The sequence below is a fragment of the Eubalaena glacialis genome, chromosome 19 (assembly GCF_028564815.1).
Source record: "Eubalaena glacialis isolate mEubGla1 chromosome 19, mEubGla1.1.hap2.+ XY, whole genome shotgun sequence".
NCBI lineage: Eukaryota > Metazoa > Chordata > Mammalia > Artiodactyla > Balaenidae > Eubalaena > Eubalaena glacialis.
The window spans coordinates 25,435,714-25,451,822 of record NC_083734.1 but is presented as its reverse complement, the minus strand read 5'-3'; the positions used below and the strand labels follow the sequence as shown (position 1 = coordinate 25,451,822).

General features: G+C 37.9%; 1 protein-coding gene across 4 annotated transcripts in view; it reads left to right on the top strand.

Moving 5' to 3' along the window:
* Positions 1–16,109, top strand: part of RPS6KB1 (ribosomal protein S6 kinase B1) — a 36,947-nt gene that overhangs the window by 9,126 nt on the left and 11,712 nt on the right. For 2 of the 4 annotated variants that reach the window (XM_061174620.1, XM_061174619.1), the window contains exons 4-7: positions 974–1,042; positions 12,141–12,288; positions 14,360–14,417; positions 15,870–15,970. In XM_061174620.1, coding sequence (XP_061030603.1) covers positions 974–1,042; positions 12,141–12,288; positions 14,360–14,417; positions 15,870–15,970 — 376 coding nt within the window. Of the gene's footprint in view, positions 1–973; positions 1,043–12,140; positions 12,289–14,359; positions 14,418–15,049; positions 15,135–15,869; positions 15,971–16,109 lie in introns of those variants that run through there. The other 2 variants (XM_061174622.1, XM_061174621.1) reach the window with 2 other exon arrangements.

The window sequence follows — 16,109 nt, the reverse complement described above, 5'->3', positions numbered from 1 at the left end:
GGCAGCTGTGCCAGGCAAAGTCTGCTATTAGAGGATTCATTCCTTCCTTTGGGTAAATGGTACCGTCTATTGGTATCCTTTAAAAAAACAAACTACTGCTTACTTTCAAGAGGCATGGCACATTAAATTGGTATCTGTTACTGAGACCTTAATCTAAATTAGTTTTCTTTGACTTGCAGTGTTTGGAGCAATAGAGTTAGGGAAGCTGAAGAATATAAGAGGGGAGAAGAAAAATGAAGAGAACCTCTTAGTTTCATAGTTTTGCCAGAGGCTTTCTAATTTAAGACCTCACCTCTGTGTGTTCTGCCCAAGAAAATTTATACCTTGCCATTCTCTATCAAAAGACAGAATTTGGATAACATTTTAGAGTTAGGATTAAGCTTGAGAACTATTTATGCTATCGTGTAGTGTTCATTTTTGCAAAACATGACATTTGTAGTTTATTCTTAGGCTTGAGGACATATTCTAATATGTTCTAATCATCTTGAATGTGTAACACATGCACTGTGAATCAGACATTTTAGCTGTTGCATGAAAATGTATTATAGCTAGTCATTTTAAGGAATAGGTAATTGCTGTCAACTATTATTAAATAGTTATATGTGAAGCATCCCTGAGAATTTATGAAATATTTTATAATTTCTGTGTGTCTGGGAAACCTGATCATAGCTTTTTCTATGCAAACTTGGATTTTTTAAGTAACACGGAGTGCTTGTTATAAGATGGTCATTGCCCAGCTTTGCCACCAGATGTCAGCAGACCAGACAGGAAAGTCCCATGTTGTGTAACACTTTTCACTACTAAATCTTTAATATAATCTCTTAGCTCATCATTTTTGTACACAGTCCTTCATGATACTAGTTTTTGTAAGAATACAGACTGCTATATCATTTGTTCCTTATAAGTAGGAATTAAGGGATTGTGACTAGCATAGTTTAGCTTTTAATAACACACACTTTTATTTTTCATCTAGGTTTTTCAAGTACGAAAAGTAACAGGAGCAAATACCGGGAAAATATTTGCCATGAAGGTGCTTAAAAAGGTGATTTCTCCCCTCCTCCCCAACTATATTCTTAATTGCTATAAAATCCATATTTTGGTCTAAAATTCTCAGTCAAAAAATGTATTTCTAACACAATTATAAGTCTTCTTGGAATGTGGGATACATTTCATTATTGTTATTCTTGTTTTATTCTGCTTGGTGAGGGTGGAGAGGAGAGCTGTTTCAATTCTCCTCTGAGGTAACTCTTTTAAGCCCTTTGTTCTGGTCTCTGTATTTCTAAGTAATAAGCAAGTTCTGCTATGACTTAATTCAGTAGTTGTAGAATTATGTATTGACTTCCTATTTTATTCTTTTTTACTCCTTTCTTCCTTTTTCCCATCCTCATCTTGCTTCATTTTCTTTTGATCTACTATTGTCTTCTCACACCTTCCATCAACTCTGTAAAACACCTTTCGGGCCAGTGTTCTATGATCACACTTATTAGATAATTTACTAGTTCCATTTATTTTCCTAGAGACATCCCATAGGAACCTTCTGTCCTCCTGTTCTCACCTGTACTGATAGTTATCTAGGCATAGCTATCATTACTGGACTTTCCCTGCACCACAATCCTTGGAATCCTCCTGACTCCTTCAGTGTTGGATCTTTGGTTCCTGGATTCCATGTGTTCCTTTTTCTTAGTTTGTGTCTCATTCCCTTGCTTTGGTGACCATTTACTGGTGGGTTCCTGAGAAACTGAATCAAGGTAAATTTTTTGGGAAATATTGCATATTTGAAAATTTTCATATTATATTCTTATACTTGTTTGTATGGATGCAGTTTTGAAGTCAAAAATCATTTTCACACAGGATTTTGCTCCATTTTCATCTAGCTTTCAGTATTTCTGTTCAGGAGTCCCTTGCCATTCTGATTCCCAATCCTTTATAGATCTATTTTTCTTTAAGATATTTAACATTTTCTTTTTATTTTTAACGTTCTAAATTTTTGCAGTGATGTGTCTTGCTTTGATTCTTATTATTTATTTTTACTCTTTCAATCTTGAAAGTTTCAGTCTTGTAGCTCCAGGAAATTTTCTTTTATCTCTGATAATTTTCCCCGTATTGGTTTGTTTTCTTGGAATTGCATTTACTTGGATGTTGGACCTCCTAGACTGATCATCTATTTTTCTTACCTTTCTGTTTGTCCATTTTTTTTATCTTTTTGTTTAGTTTCTGAGAGTTTTCTAGAAATTTATTTTCTAATCATTTTCCAGATTTTTTTTTTTTTTTGGCTGTGCCATGCAGCTTGTGGGATCTGAGTTCCCAGACCAGGGATCGAACGTGGGTCCCTGGCAATGCAAGCGCGGAGTCTTAACCACTGGACTGCCAGGGAATTCCCTTACTGATTTTTTTTTTTTTTTTTTTTTAGAAACGTGCCAGAATGTTCTTAAGCCGTATATCATAGTGGACTGTATTTCTTTTTTTTTTTTTTTTTAAAGAGCACCACCTTCTTTTTATTTATTTATTTATTTATTTATTTATTTATGGCTGTGTTGGGTCTTCGTTTCTGTGCGAGGGCTTTCTCTAGTTGCGGCGAGCGGGGGCCACTCTTCATCGCGGTGCGCGGGCCTCTCACCATCGCGGCCCCTCTTGTTGCGGAGCACAGGCTTCAGACGCGCAGGCTCAGCAGCTGTGGCTCACGGGCCTAGTTGCTCCGCGGCATGTGGGATCTTCCCAGACCAGGGCTCGAACCCGTGTCCCCTGCATTAGCAGGCAGATTCTCAACCACTGCGCCACCAGGGAAGCCCAAAGTAGACTCTTTTTTTTTTTTTTTTCTTTTTTTTTTTAAACCTAGCCATATACATTTGGGTTTTCTTAACACTTTAATTTTCCTTCCAGTTTAAATTTATTTATTTATGTATTTTTGGCTGTGTTGGGTCTTCGTTTCTGTGCGAGGGCTTTCTCTAGTTGCGGCAAGCGGGGGCCACTCTTCATCGCGGTGCGCGGGCCTCTCACTATCGCGGCCTCTCTTGTTGCGGAGCACAGGCTCCAGACGCGCAAGCTCAGTAGTTGTGGCTCACGGGCCTAATCGCTCCGCGGCATGTGGGATCTTCCCAGACCAAGGCTCGAACCCGTGTCCCCTGCATTAGCAGTGATTTTTTTTTTAAACTATCATATTTGTGGTTCCCCAAAGCTCTTTTTGTTTTTTCTTTTTATAACAACCTATTTTGTGAGTACAGTATCTTTTATTCCTCAGAGGGTTTTAATTATAAATTCTTTGAAATGTTCTTTTGTTCCATGCATGTGTCTCTTTTCTAAGTTCCTATTTTCTTTGACTTTGATTTAGTGGTTTTTTGCCATGTCAGAGGCCTTCTTTAGATGTCTGGTGTCCTTTAAGAGTGGAACTCTGAAAAGCTGATCAGAAGTTTTATGTGTGTAGGCTTCTCTGTAGTGCAGTCATGAGATTAGCTGGCAATTGACTAAGAACCTCCAAATATCAGTGTCTGAAGGTCTTTTTTCTGGTATGGATCAGTTGGTACTGAGAAAGATCCTCTATTCTCTTGCCTAGAAAAAGCATTTTGGAGCTGGATGACAGAGAGGAGATGGAGATCTCACCTTTCAACACCAGATTTTCACTGAAGTCACTTTTTTTGTTTGTTTTGTTTTTAATTTTATTGAAGTATAGTTGATTTACAACGTTATGTTAATTTCTGCCGTACAGCAAAGTGATTCAGTCGCGCATATATATATTCTTTCTCATCCATTATGGTTTATCACAGGATATCTATTAGAGTTCCCTGTGCTATACAGTAGGACCTTGTTTATCCATCCTATATATACTAGTTTGCATCTGCTAATCCCAAACTGCCAAACCATCCCTCCCGCACTGCCCCCCTTGGCAACCACAAGTCTGTTCTCTACGTCTGTGAGTCTGTTTCCGTTTCGTAGATAAGTTTATTTGTGTCATATTTTAGATTCCACATACAAGTGATATCATATGGTATTTGTCTTTCTCTGTCTGACTTACTTCGCTTTAGTATGATAATATCTAGGTCATCCATGTTGCTGCAAATAGCATTATTTTATTCTTTTTTATGGCTAAGTAATGAAGTCACGTTTTTACTTTAGCACTGTACTCTGTATCTGATCCTTCACTCTTTTTTTTTCTGGACACTACATCTCTCTAAGAGGTAGTTCCCTGGCTGGTTAGTGTGGGGATGGGAATCTTGTTGGTCTGTCTGTTCCTTATAGAGACTTTCAGATAATCTCCCTGTTTTCAGTGCTCCACCTTCTGCCTTCTGCAGTCCCTAATGATTCCAGTTTTTTTCCTTTCTTTCCTTTTATTTTTGCTTGTAATTTTTCAACCCTGCTAGGGTTCTATAGATGGATTCAACTTCTTTTGTTATGCCTCTTTGCAGGCATTTAGGTTTGATCATACCCCAGTATACTAAGTCATGCACTATTGCTTTATCCCCACTCTGTCTTCACCTTTTGAGATGTGGAGTTACACGTGTTTCTTAGTTTTATTGAAGATGGATTATGTATGTTTGGTTTCTTGTTCTTTTTGTTTGGGATTGATTTCTGAAAAGAGCTCACTGTCTTAAATCTTAGTAGAAAACTATATTAAACGACAATCAAAATGACTTTTAAAAAAAATTAATAGCGTTTGTAATATTTTGGTCCTATCTTCCTGATTTTTACTTAAGCGGTACAAATGACTTCCTAATTTAATTTAATTTATTTTTTTTTGGCTGCGCTGGGTCTTCGTTGCTGCACGCAGGCTTTCTCTACTTGTGGCAAGCGGGGGCTACTCTTCACTGCGGTCCACGGGCTTCTCGTTATGGTGGCTTCTATTGTTGCGGAGCACGGGCTCTAGGGCGCGTGGGCTTCAGTAGTTGTGGCATGCAGGCTCAGTAGTTGTGGCTCGCGGGCTGTAGAGTGCAGGCTCAGTAGTTGTGGTGCACAGGCTTAGTTGCTCTGTGGCATGTGGGATCTTCCCGGCCCAGGGATCGAACCCGTGTCCCCTTCATTGGCAGGCGGATTCTTAACCACTGCGCCACCAGGGAAGTCCCAACTTCCTAATTTAAAAGCTGAGGAACAAATATTATGACCACAACTTTATTGGTGATTGTCTTAAAGAAGCAATTTAGGTATTCTCAACTTCAGTTTCGATATCAGTAAGCTGGAATTAATGTGCTATCTGGCTTTTCCATTGGAATAATTTGAGATTAATGATTTTTTATCTGTAAAATATGTCAAGTCTAAAAGACAATATAATAATGCTTGTTCTAGAAATGTTGATAGAAGTACTGGTCAAGATTCTTAGAATAATCCATTCCTTTTGATACATTGCTTATACATGCCTGATAATCAGGGCTGAGCAAAATTAGTCATAATTATATCTTTTTTAAAAATTAATTAGTTAATTAATTTTTGGCTGTGTTGGGTCTTCGTTGCTGCACGTGGGTTTCTCTAGTTGTGGCGAGTGGGGGCTGCTCTTCATTGCGGTGCATGGGCTTCTCATTGCCGTGGCTTCTCTTGCTGGGGAGCACGGGCTCTAGGCGCGTGGGCTTCAGTAGTTGTGGCTCATGGGCTCAGTAGTTGTGGCTCGCAGGCTCTAGAGCGCAGGCTCAGTCGTTGTGACACACGGACTTAGTTGCTCCGTGGCATGTGGGATCTTCCTGGACCAGGGCTTGAACCCGTGTCCCCTGCATTGGCAGGTGGATTCTTAACCACTGTGCCACCAGGGAAGTCTCCATAATTATATCTTAAGTGAAGTATGTTTCTGGCACTGGTGTCTTTAATGGAAAGAAGAGGGTGGTATCTTTAATGGAAAGAAGAGGGTGTTGGGGTTTTTTTTTATACTGATGGTGAGTGGGTGTGGTATATTGGGAAATCCATAGACCTAATTACTGCTAATTGTCAGGCTTCCTTTTTGTGCCCAGGCATCTAAAACCTAACTTGCTTGCCTCTCCTTTTGCTTAGTTACCATTCCTTTCCACTGTTGGTTTTTGCTTTCCCCAAGCCTGCCTAGATTCTTTCCTTGAGCAAAGAACACTGTCTCATTCTTTCCTTGCTGTTCCTAAAAACAAGCTTACAGCAGAACATAATGAAAGTGATAAGGTTGCTAGGGTTAGGTCCAAGGTTTTAATTTCTAAATCCCTAGGTAAGATGACTGTGTACTCCCGTTGAGTTTCTTCTTTTGATTTTGTTATCCTTAAAGCAGAGTACTAACCCTCTTGACCTGAGTATGTGGTAAGAATATACCTCTTTCTAGCCTTAAAGATGAAATCAGAATAAACCAGGTGTCCCCTTGTCTTAAATGAGTTGCTTACATCTGGACAATCTGTCTGGATTTAGCACTTCTGGGATTGTTTACTCATTATGAGAATGGTCCCATTTGGGTACTTGCTCATGGTGGAAAGTTGAGGACAAGACTATTTCCAACAACTATCTCTCTACCCTACCAGTTGCAACAAAAATGTACCCTGGAAGCAAAATACTATTGCCCATGGCATTAGTTCAGCTCACACTGTAAATTTTAGAACCTTTGGCCAAAGGCTTGTAACTCACAGATTGGTCATACTTCTTTCATTCCTTCTTTTTTTTTTTTTTAATTTATTTATTATTTATTTATTATTTAGTTTTGGCTGTGTTGGGTCTTCGTTTCTGTTGCGAGGGCTTTCTCTAGTTGCGGCAAGCGGGGGCCACTCTTCATCGCGATGCGTGGGCCTCTCACTATCGCGGCCTCTCCCGTTGCGGAGCACAGGCTCCAGACGCGCAGGCTCAGTAGTTGTGGCTCACGGGCCCAGCTGCTCCGCGGCATGTGGGATCTTCCCAGACCAGGGCTCGAACCCGTGTCCCCTGCATTGGCAGGCAGATTCTCAACCACTGCGCCACCAGGGAAGCCCTCATTCCTTCTTTTATTGAACCAACTGAGACTGTCCAATGTGCCAGGCATTTTGCTAGACATTAGGATTTAGCACTTGAGACAGATGTAGTCTCTGCCTTTCGCTCTGCTCACTGTGTAATTCAAGGGAAGAACTGATAAGCTTATCCTTGCAATTTCTCCTCTACTCTGGTCAAAACCTTTTCTACTTTGAGGTTTAAGCCTATACTACTTTCTTATCTTTTATCAGTCTTTTTTCCCCTACTCCCAAGTCTTATTGCCTTAGTGTCTTCCATGTCCTTGTACTAAATAAGTAATCAATTGCCTAGCCTTCTAATTCCTTGTTGATCCCAACTCCGTCAGCATTCACCTCCATTCCACTTCACCAGCCCCCGCAGCTGTATCCTCCACCCCTGAAACATTGGACTGTAATAGAGCAGTAACATTCTCACTTATTTATTCCCACAATGCCTGTTCTTTGGCCCTAAGCCCTTTTAGTGCTTTGATGTTTCTGTTTTTTCTTCAAGTTCTTATCCCCGTTCTAATTTCAGTTTATTCCTAATCTAGCCTAATCAACATGATCTGCCACTTCAGTCACCTGCTATCCCATTGACCTTATGTTCAGGAAAGTTCTAATCTAATCAGTTTATTTGTTAATGCTCCTTTATTCCTGTATCTCAGTTACTGAACATCACTGGCAGAAATCACACAAACTTTTAAATGGCTACTGGGACAAATTCGTAGTCCTGAACTCATGTGGACGCTTAGGACTCACCAAATGTCCCTAGACAACTCCTTCCATTCTCTACAACTATTAGAGCCTTTACTATCAGTCCCACTATTCTTTTTTAGCAGACTGCCTCTCTTTCTATTTGAGGCTCTCAGATATGATTCCCTTCAACTTCCTGTTCTAATCCTTGTCCCCAGTACCATACTGTCTACATTTTCACCTGTCTTTACTTCCCTCTCTCCAGGCTTAGTGGGAGATGTGTTCCTCCTTCTTTCCAAGGCTAAACCCTCTCTTTATGTTTTGGATCCCATCACTTTCTGCCTGTTCAGGGTCTTTGTCACTTCTGCCTCTTTTTTCCATCCTCTATCCTAACTTCTTTCTTTATATAAATATATTCATGTATTTGCCATATTTAGAAAACAAATCCTTTCCTCACTCAAGGTCTACTGTAGCTTCCAGTCTCTGCCTTTCATAGCTGAATTTCTTGAGAAGTCATGTTTTATTATTTTTTTCACTCACTATATTTTGACTTCACAACTCCATTTTGATGAAACGCTTGTCCCCTACATCACCAGTGATCTCCTAATTGCTGAATCCAGTGGTCTTTACTTAACTCATCCTTAATTTACCTCTCTGTTAAATTGAAGCTATTGACCACAGCATTTTGAAACTCCGCTCCCTTGACTTCTGTGATTCTTCTTTACTATTTCTTCATCTTCTCTTCTTGGCCTCTTCTCAGACTTTCTCAAAATTATTTATTTAAAAAATTCAAACCTCCTGAACAGTTAAAAAATAATGTATCTTTGAAATTTTTCAAACTTTCCAAAGAGTTACAAGAATAGTACAGTGATAACCAGTTGTTAAGTTTGCCATATTTTCTTTGTCTGCCCCTCCCTCCGTTTCTCCTCTCTCAGTATGTATGTCTGTGTATATTCAAAGTTTTAATTTTTTTGGTGTACAATTTGAAAGTTATTTGTAGACATGGCACTTCGCCCTTAAATTCTTTAGTATATATCTCTTAAGAATAAGGGCATTACATACATAACTACAATGTAATTGTCACATTTGGGAAATTTAACATTGATATACTATACTGTTTTCTAATACATTGTCCATACTCAGACTTCCCCAGTTGTGTCAGTAATCTCCTTTATAGCTATTTTGTTTTGTTTTTAACATCCAGGATTTAATCAAGGGTCACATATTGCATTGAGTAATCCTGTGTCTTTAGTTTCCTTTACTGTAGAGTACTGTGTCTTTAGTTTCTTTTACTTTAGTTTCCTTTACTTTTTTGTCATTCATGACGTTGACATTTTTTGAAGACTCTGGGCCATTTGTTTTGCCGAGTATCCCTAATTCGGATATGGTTCATTGTTTCCTCATGAAAACACTTAAATTTTAAATTTAGGTTAAATGCTCTCTGCAGGAATATTTTACAGGAGCATTGTGTCCTCAGCGCATGGGCTCAGGAAGCACATAATGTTAGTCTGTCTCAGTATTTGGTGAGACTGAGTTTGATCACTTTGTTAAGGTGGTGTCCACCAAACTTCCCATTCTACTGATACCTTTTTCCCTCTGTAATTATAAAGTATCTATGGAATGAAAGTTAGAGATTGTGTTAATATTCTGTCCTAATAATCTTCTACACCCAATGGTTTTATTATCCATTGTTTCTTAGCCAAATCAAATAATACTCTGGTGATTATAAAATGGAGACTTTTCTATTTTTATCATTTTTTTCTATATTAGTTGTCATTCTTCTGTAAAGAAGAGCTTTTCATACTTGCTTTTTTAAATTTAATTTTTTAAAATAGTACGGACATTTTTTCAGTGTGTTATCCATTTCTTTCATTATTCAAATTTTGGTCCACAAATTTTCCCAGGTTTTGCTAGAGAGAGCTCTATTAAGATGGCTTCTGTGTCCTTTTAACATATACCCTTGTTAGTTTTTGAGTAGTTCCTTACTTTCTGTTTAATAGCGTGCTCCAGGTTTACCTTGCACTTTCCCTGACCCTGGCCTAGAACCATCTGATTCTCCATGGAACCCTGTTTTTTTTGGTAGAGAAACCAAGATCTGGGTGCCAAGCTATACTTTTTGCTACTGAAGTCTCATTGTTTCTGGCTTTTTCAGTACACAGAGCTAGGAAGTTTTGTTTTTGTTTTAAATCATGGCTTCATATTGATATTCCTAATTTCAGTCCAATTCCGTAGGGTACTTCTTTCCTCAGCCTACATTTGCATCTCTTTTTCCACAGTGAGAAAAGCCTGGTAACAACATCAGTACATTTACTTATTTGCTTAGTTGTACAATATATGCAGAATAGTTTGAGAATTATAATACCAATACTATGAGTAGCTACAAACCTACTAAGTGTGGTTTAAGATTTTTTTGCAATTTTTGTTATGCTTACATATATGTCACTAAGAATGTTCAGTGTAAAGTTATTTAAATATCTTTTTTTTCCTTTTGTGGTAAAATTATCAAAGTAATAGTCAATTAAATTTATGTATTTCTGTTGTATTCAATTTTATTTCCCTCCCCCATCCAGATTTAATTTTATTTTTGAAATGTATAAAACATTAACATGGTTCAGAATTTAATAATCACAATAATGATATTTGATTTAGGTAAGAAAAGAAATGAATGATAAAACCCTTTAGGTTTTACTCAGAGGTCCCATTCCCTTTCCTGCCTTTCCACTGTCATTAGCTTTTTTTTTAAAATAGGTTTCTTGTTGGGATGTTTTATGTTATGTTATGTTATTTTTTTGGCCACGCCACATGGCATGTGGGATCTTAGTTCCCCAACCAGGGATCGGACCTGGGCCCTTTGCAGTGAGAGCACCGAGTCCTGACCACTGGACCGCCAGGGAATTCCCTGTATCATTAGCTTTTGGCTTAATTTAGTTGTGCTCATTATTGCAGATATAAGCATGTACCTATTATATATATTCTTATTTCCACTTTTACACAAAAGGTAGCATACTGTGTATACTGCTGTGCCATATATGCTCTTTTGCACCTTGCTTTCAGAGATGTTCCTCATTCTTTTTATAGCTTTTTTACACAGGGTTTTCAGGCAGTATCCTATGCATGGGCATTTAGGTTGTTTCTAATATTTCACTTTTACAAATAATATTGCAACTAATGACCACGTATATATGCTTTTTCATGTTACTAGAGGTGTACAAGAACTTAGAATTTAAGACTTAGCATGTCCAAAGCAATATATCATTTTCCCAAAACTTTTTTCTTTGTTTCCATTTCCTGTTATTGAATGACTCCATTACTTACACAGAAACCATGGTATCATCATTTCTCCTCATATCTCATTAGTCAGCGAGTGCTAATGATGCACTTTTCCCCTTTTTTTCCCCACCTTCATTTTCTTAGTTACAGGTTTTACTTCTTGCTTAGTTTACTAGCCTTCTAACTGGTGTAATTTCTTCCCTAAAACTTCACACTGCTACTTGAACTGTCTTTCTTAAAGCCAAAGGTTATTCATTTACCTTACCTCAGCATTTCTCCTCTGCCTCTAAAATAAGATTCAAATGCCTTTGCCTAGATGCCCAGGCCTTCCATTTCCTATATGTCCAGCCTAATACATGTCCTAACCACTTCTAACCATACTGAACTACTTATAGATCCTCTAGACATGTCCTGTCCTGTCAAGTCTCTTTTGCACTGGGAATGCCTTTTTTTTTTTTTTTTTTTTTTCTTACCCTCTACATTTCATCTTTTTTTTTTTTTTATAGATTATACTTTTTTTTTTTTAAAGTATTTGTTTATTTATTTATTTATGGCTGTGTTGGGTCTTTGTTTCTGTGCGAGGACTTTCTCTAGTTGTGGCGAGCGGGGGCCACTCTTCATCGCGGTGCGCGGGCCTCTCACTATCGCGGCCTCTCGTTGCGGAGCACAGGCTCCAGACGCGCAGGCTCAGTAATTGTGGCTCACGGGCCCAGCTGCTCCGCGGCACGTGGGATCTTCCCAGACCAGGGCTCGAACCCGTGTCCCCTGCATTGGCAGGCAGATTCTCAACCACTGCGCCACCAGGGAAGTCCTACATTTCATCTTAATAACTTTTTATGATACAGCTTAGGTATCTCCACCTCCAGGAAGACTTCTTGCCAGGTCAGATGTAGTTCCCATGGCACCTTGTGCTTAGCTCCATTGACTCATCTCTCTTCCCTGGGACTTTGGGCTCCTGTGGGCTAGAGACTCCTTCTGTTGGTTCTGCTTTCTTGTTAAGAGCCTATAAAATAGTAGACATTCAACAGTTAGTGAATATATGAATAAATTTGATCTGTTTACATTAAAACAGATTATTTAGGTTTTCATTTACATGTTTACTACAAAAAATCCAAACAGTGCAGATGTATATAAGAAGTGAATGTCTTCCATTACCCCTATCTCAGTCTCCAGTGGGAACTATGATTAATAGTTTAATGTTGGCAAGAAAAGCACAAAATAGATTTTCCAGTTACTATAGGATAAAAATGTCTACTACTTTGTTCTTATAGATCATCTCTTTTCCTTTAGGCAATGATAGTAAGAAATGCTAAAGATACAGCTCATACAAAAGCAGAACGGAATATTCTGGAGGAAGTAAAGCATCCCTTCATTGTGGATTTAATTTATGCCTTTCAGACTGGTGGAAAACTCTACCTCATCCTTGAGTATCTCAGCGGTCAGTACATAGCTTGGTGTAATTATTTGCATTAGCTCCAGAAACTTGGTCAAAACATTATTTTCCAATAGAAAAATGCTTTTTCCCAATGTGACCAAATAGTTCTTAAAATTGACAAATACATTGACATAAGGAATTCAGATGTGACGAAATGTTTCTTTTTGCACACAAATGTGAAGGAAACTTTAAAGGTTAAGTCTTTTTCCCCATCTGTAATATTTTATCTAAATCCCATTGTAATCAATTAAAATAGCAAACAGCTAATTGATAGCCATCAAATTGACTACACTTGGGTAAGCTAATATAATTCAAATAAACCACTGATTTATTTTTTTCTAAACTGACATGGAAAACTTAGAGTGTTGTTTAAGGTAATGAGTATTTTTGGTATTGCATCTTTAAACAGAAGAGTTTTTTGTTTAATGTAGTCTTATTGATAGATTTTGCAGTTTACATTGGAAATCACCCACCTTTTCCAGGGCTTACCCCCTCCTAGGAATTTGTGGCACCCCATAGCATTTCAAGATCACAGGTATCTATTTCCAGCAAACACTTGAGTTTTCTGAAAAACAGATTTCACAATAGCCTGTAACATGGAACAGAAAGTTGCAGAATTTAGTCACTTTTTTGTGACTGTTGTTTTTTTCTTGTACCTTTATTTTAACATAGTTTCAGATTTCCACAAAAAAGTTGTAAGAACAGGACGAAGAATTCCCAAGTACTCTTCACCTAGATTCCCCAAGTGTTATCATTTTACCACATTGTTTTGTTTCATCATTCTCTTTCTCTCCCTCTCTGTATATGTACGTGTGTATATAGATGTATATATACACACACATATGTGTATATATATTCATAGTTTTTTTCCTGAACTATTTAAGAGAGTGTCACAGACATGATTTCCCTTTACCCCTGAATACTTCAATGTATATTTTTTCTGAAATTAACGACAGTATCTTACATAACTGTACTAAAATTATCAAAATAGGATATTAACATTAATACAATAATCTCTCTCAGTTTCCTTTAATCTGGAACAGTTCCTCAGTCTTTCTTTGTCTTTCATGACCTTGACATTTTTGAAAAGTACAGTCTAGTTACTTTGTAGAATGCATCAATTTGGGCTTATATGGTGTTTCCTCAGGATTAGATTCAGGTTATGCATTTTTGGGAGGACCATCGAAGTGACATTGTATCCTTCTCTGTGTATCAGAGCAAGAGGTACATGATATTTGTACCTTTGTTCCATTACTGTTGTTGTTAACTTTGATCATCTGTATAAGGTGATGTCTGCCAGTTTTTTTTTTCTGGTGAAATTTTCCTTTTGTAATTAGTAAGTATCTTGAGGAGATACTTTGAAATTATTTAAATATCTCATCTCTCATCAAGCTTTCACATACAGTTTTAGCATCCATTGATTCTTGCCTGAAACAATTAATTATGATGATTGCCAAGTGATTTTTCTTATTCCGTCATGGCTTCTTCATTTATTATTTGGCATTCTGCTGTAACGAAGAGCTTTCCATTTATCTATTCACTGATTTACATCATTGTGGACTCATGGATTCTAAGATTTTTCAGTAGGATATCACACTTTATTATCATTGTTTATTTTGATATTCAAATAGTGCCATACTATTTACAAGGACATTGCCAAATTCATGCAGTTTAAGAGTTCTAAAAATGTGGAATATGGGCATTCACTAATTTGCAAGGATGGTTTAATTACATACTAACATTTTTGTATATGCCGGTAAAATGTTAGAGAAGCTTTAATCAAGATTTTTTTTTTAACCGCAGGTCTGGAATCTGTAAATATTTTGAAGTTTATAGATGTAAAACCCTAGAATTCCAAAACTTGTATATTTCACATAAGAATAAGAACACTGCTAAAAATGGAATCCTGAGGACTTAGTTTTAAACCTGTAATTTTTAGGATCTGTTTTTTATTTTTAAAGGGTTGATGTCTTTTAGTTGTGGCTAAAAGGAAAGCACAAACCCTCTCATTAGAAATGGATTGTTGGAAAAAAAAGATTGTTTTGTTTCTAATGTCTTCTTCTTTTCTTTACAGGAGGAGAATTATTTATGCAGTTAGAAAGAGAAGGAATATTTATGGAAGACACAGCCTGGTAAGTGAAATTTTTGTGGTTGTATGGATTCAGGTAATAATTCATATAATTAAAAGCAAAATCCTGGTCCCACTGTGGGCAGCCAGATGATTCAATAAATTGTTCTGGAGCCAGTTGGCCACTCAGCACTCTAAGAGGGAGAAGCAGCTTTGGGACTTGGCAGCTATTGGAGGTCACATCATTCCTTTGCCCCCAGGCTTTGGGTGGAACGTTCTTCACACCAGTTCCTAACAGAACCATTCTCACTGGGGCTTTCTTTCCTTGAATTGGTAAGCTGCCTGCCTTGGCTCTGGGTGAGTGTGGTTTTCCAGTGAAACTTTATGTGTGGAGCAATGGAAAGTATCAGAAATCATCTCCTCTTTTTGTAGACTTTCCAGTTCCCAAGGTGCAGTCTTAGGGAGGTGATAAGCCTGCACATATCATCTGTGGATTGATTCAATGGCCAGGATGGGATCTACCCTCATATTTCTTAAGATGGCATCTGCTTCAAATTAAAAATATACACACCCTTTTGTGAGATGACAGAATTGGGTAACAATAAATCAGTTTATCCTACACATTAATTGAATAGAAAACACTTAAATGTTTTTTCTACCTTAATTACCAAACTGCATTCCATTGTTTAATTTCAGGCCTTTTCTAACACAGAAGCTGCACTTAAGAGCCTTAGGGATGAAGTGCCCTTTTTTGGAGGAGGCTCTCTGAGCCATGTTGGAGGCTGTGTTTGTGGTCCTGCTGGCTGTGAAACTGCCTCAGTCCTCTAGGACACACCCTCTCCATCCTGGAGTAATCTGCAGGATTGCAACATTGTTATGCAGCCAGTATTGCAGTGCCTTGTGCTTTTCGAATCCAGACAGGGTTGACTCAGCCCTTTATTCTTTTGAGGTAGATAAATTTGAGTGTCACACAGTTTATAGTTGTGGGCTGGCTGGCAAGAGGGAGGGCAGATACTGTGGGCATGAGCTGTATATAAATATGCGGCTGTATTAAGTAAGGGATGCGTGGGCTTCTAAGGGTCAGGTTATAAGGTATTTTTGAAACTAAGACTTGAGCTCTGAGAATAACAAAGTTCCTGTTTCCTATGGGATTTAAAAATTGGGGGTGGGTGGGAGAAATTTGCTTTGATCTGGATGACTATTGGCCTAATTCCTACATAGGCAGAACAAAACATGACCAGTGACAGTTTGTCATATTCTGGACTTCTTTGCAATTTTAGCAATATGTTCTAATGATGAAATAAAACATTTTATAGTTTCACTAAATGAGTGAAACGTAAATGTCTCCATGCCTTTTGGCAGCATCCTATGCCATCTCTTTTCCCCATACCCACCCCCACTCCCACTAATTTGGTCTTTGGTGCATGTCTATTTCTTTCAAGGAATTTTGCTCCATACATAAACTGCTTTGAGTAGATTACTCTTTTTAATTTTATTAAATCACTTTTGTTTCCAGCTTTTACTTGGCAGAAATCTCCATGGCTTTGGGGCATTTACATCAAAAGGGGATCATCTACAGAGACCTGAAGCCGGAGAATATCATGCTTAATCACCAAGGTGGAGATATACTGTAAACAATTCTATAGTAAATAATCATCTTAAAATCTTCCCACACAGGTCATGGTCATTTTCAAAGCCCCATATTTATGCGTCAGTTATTATACATTCCTCCCTCAGAATTTATAGCATCATATGA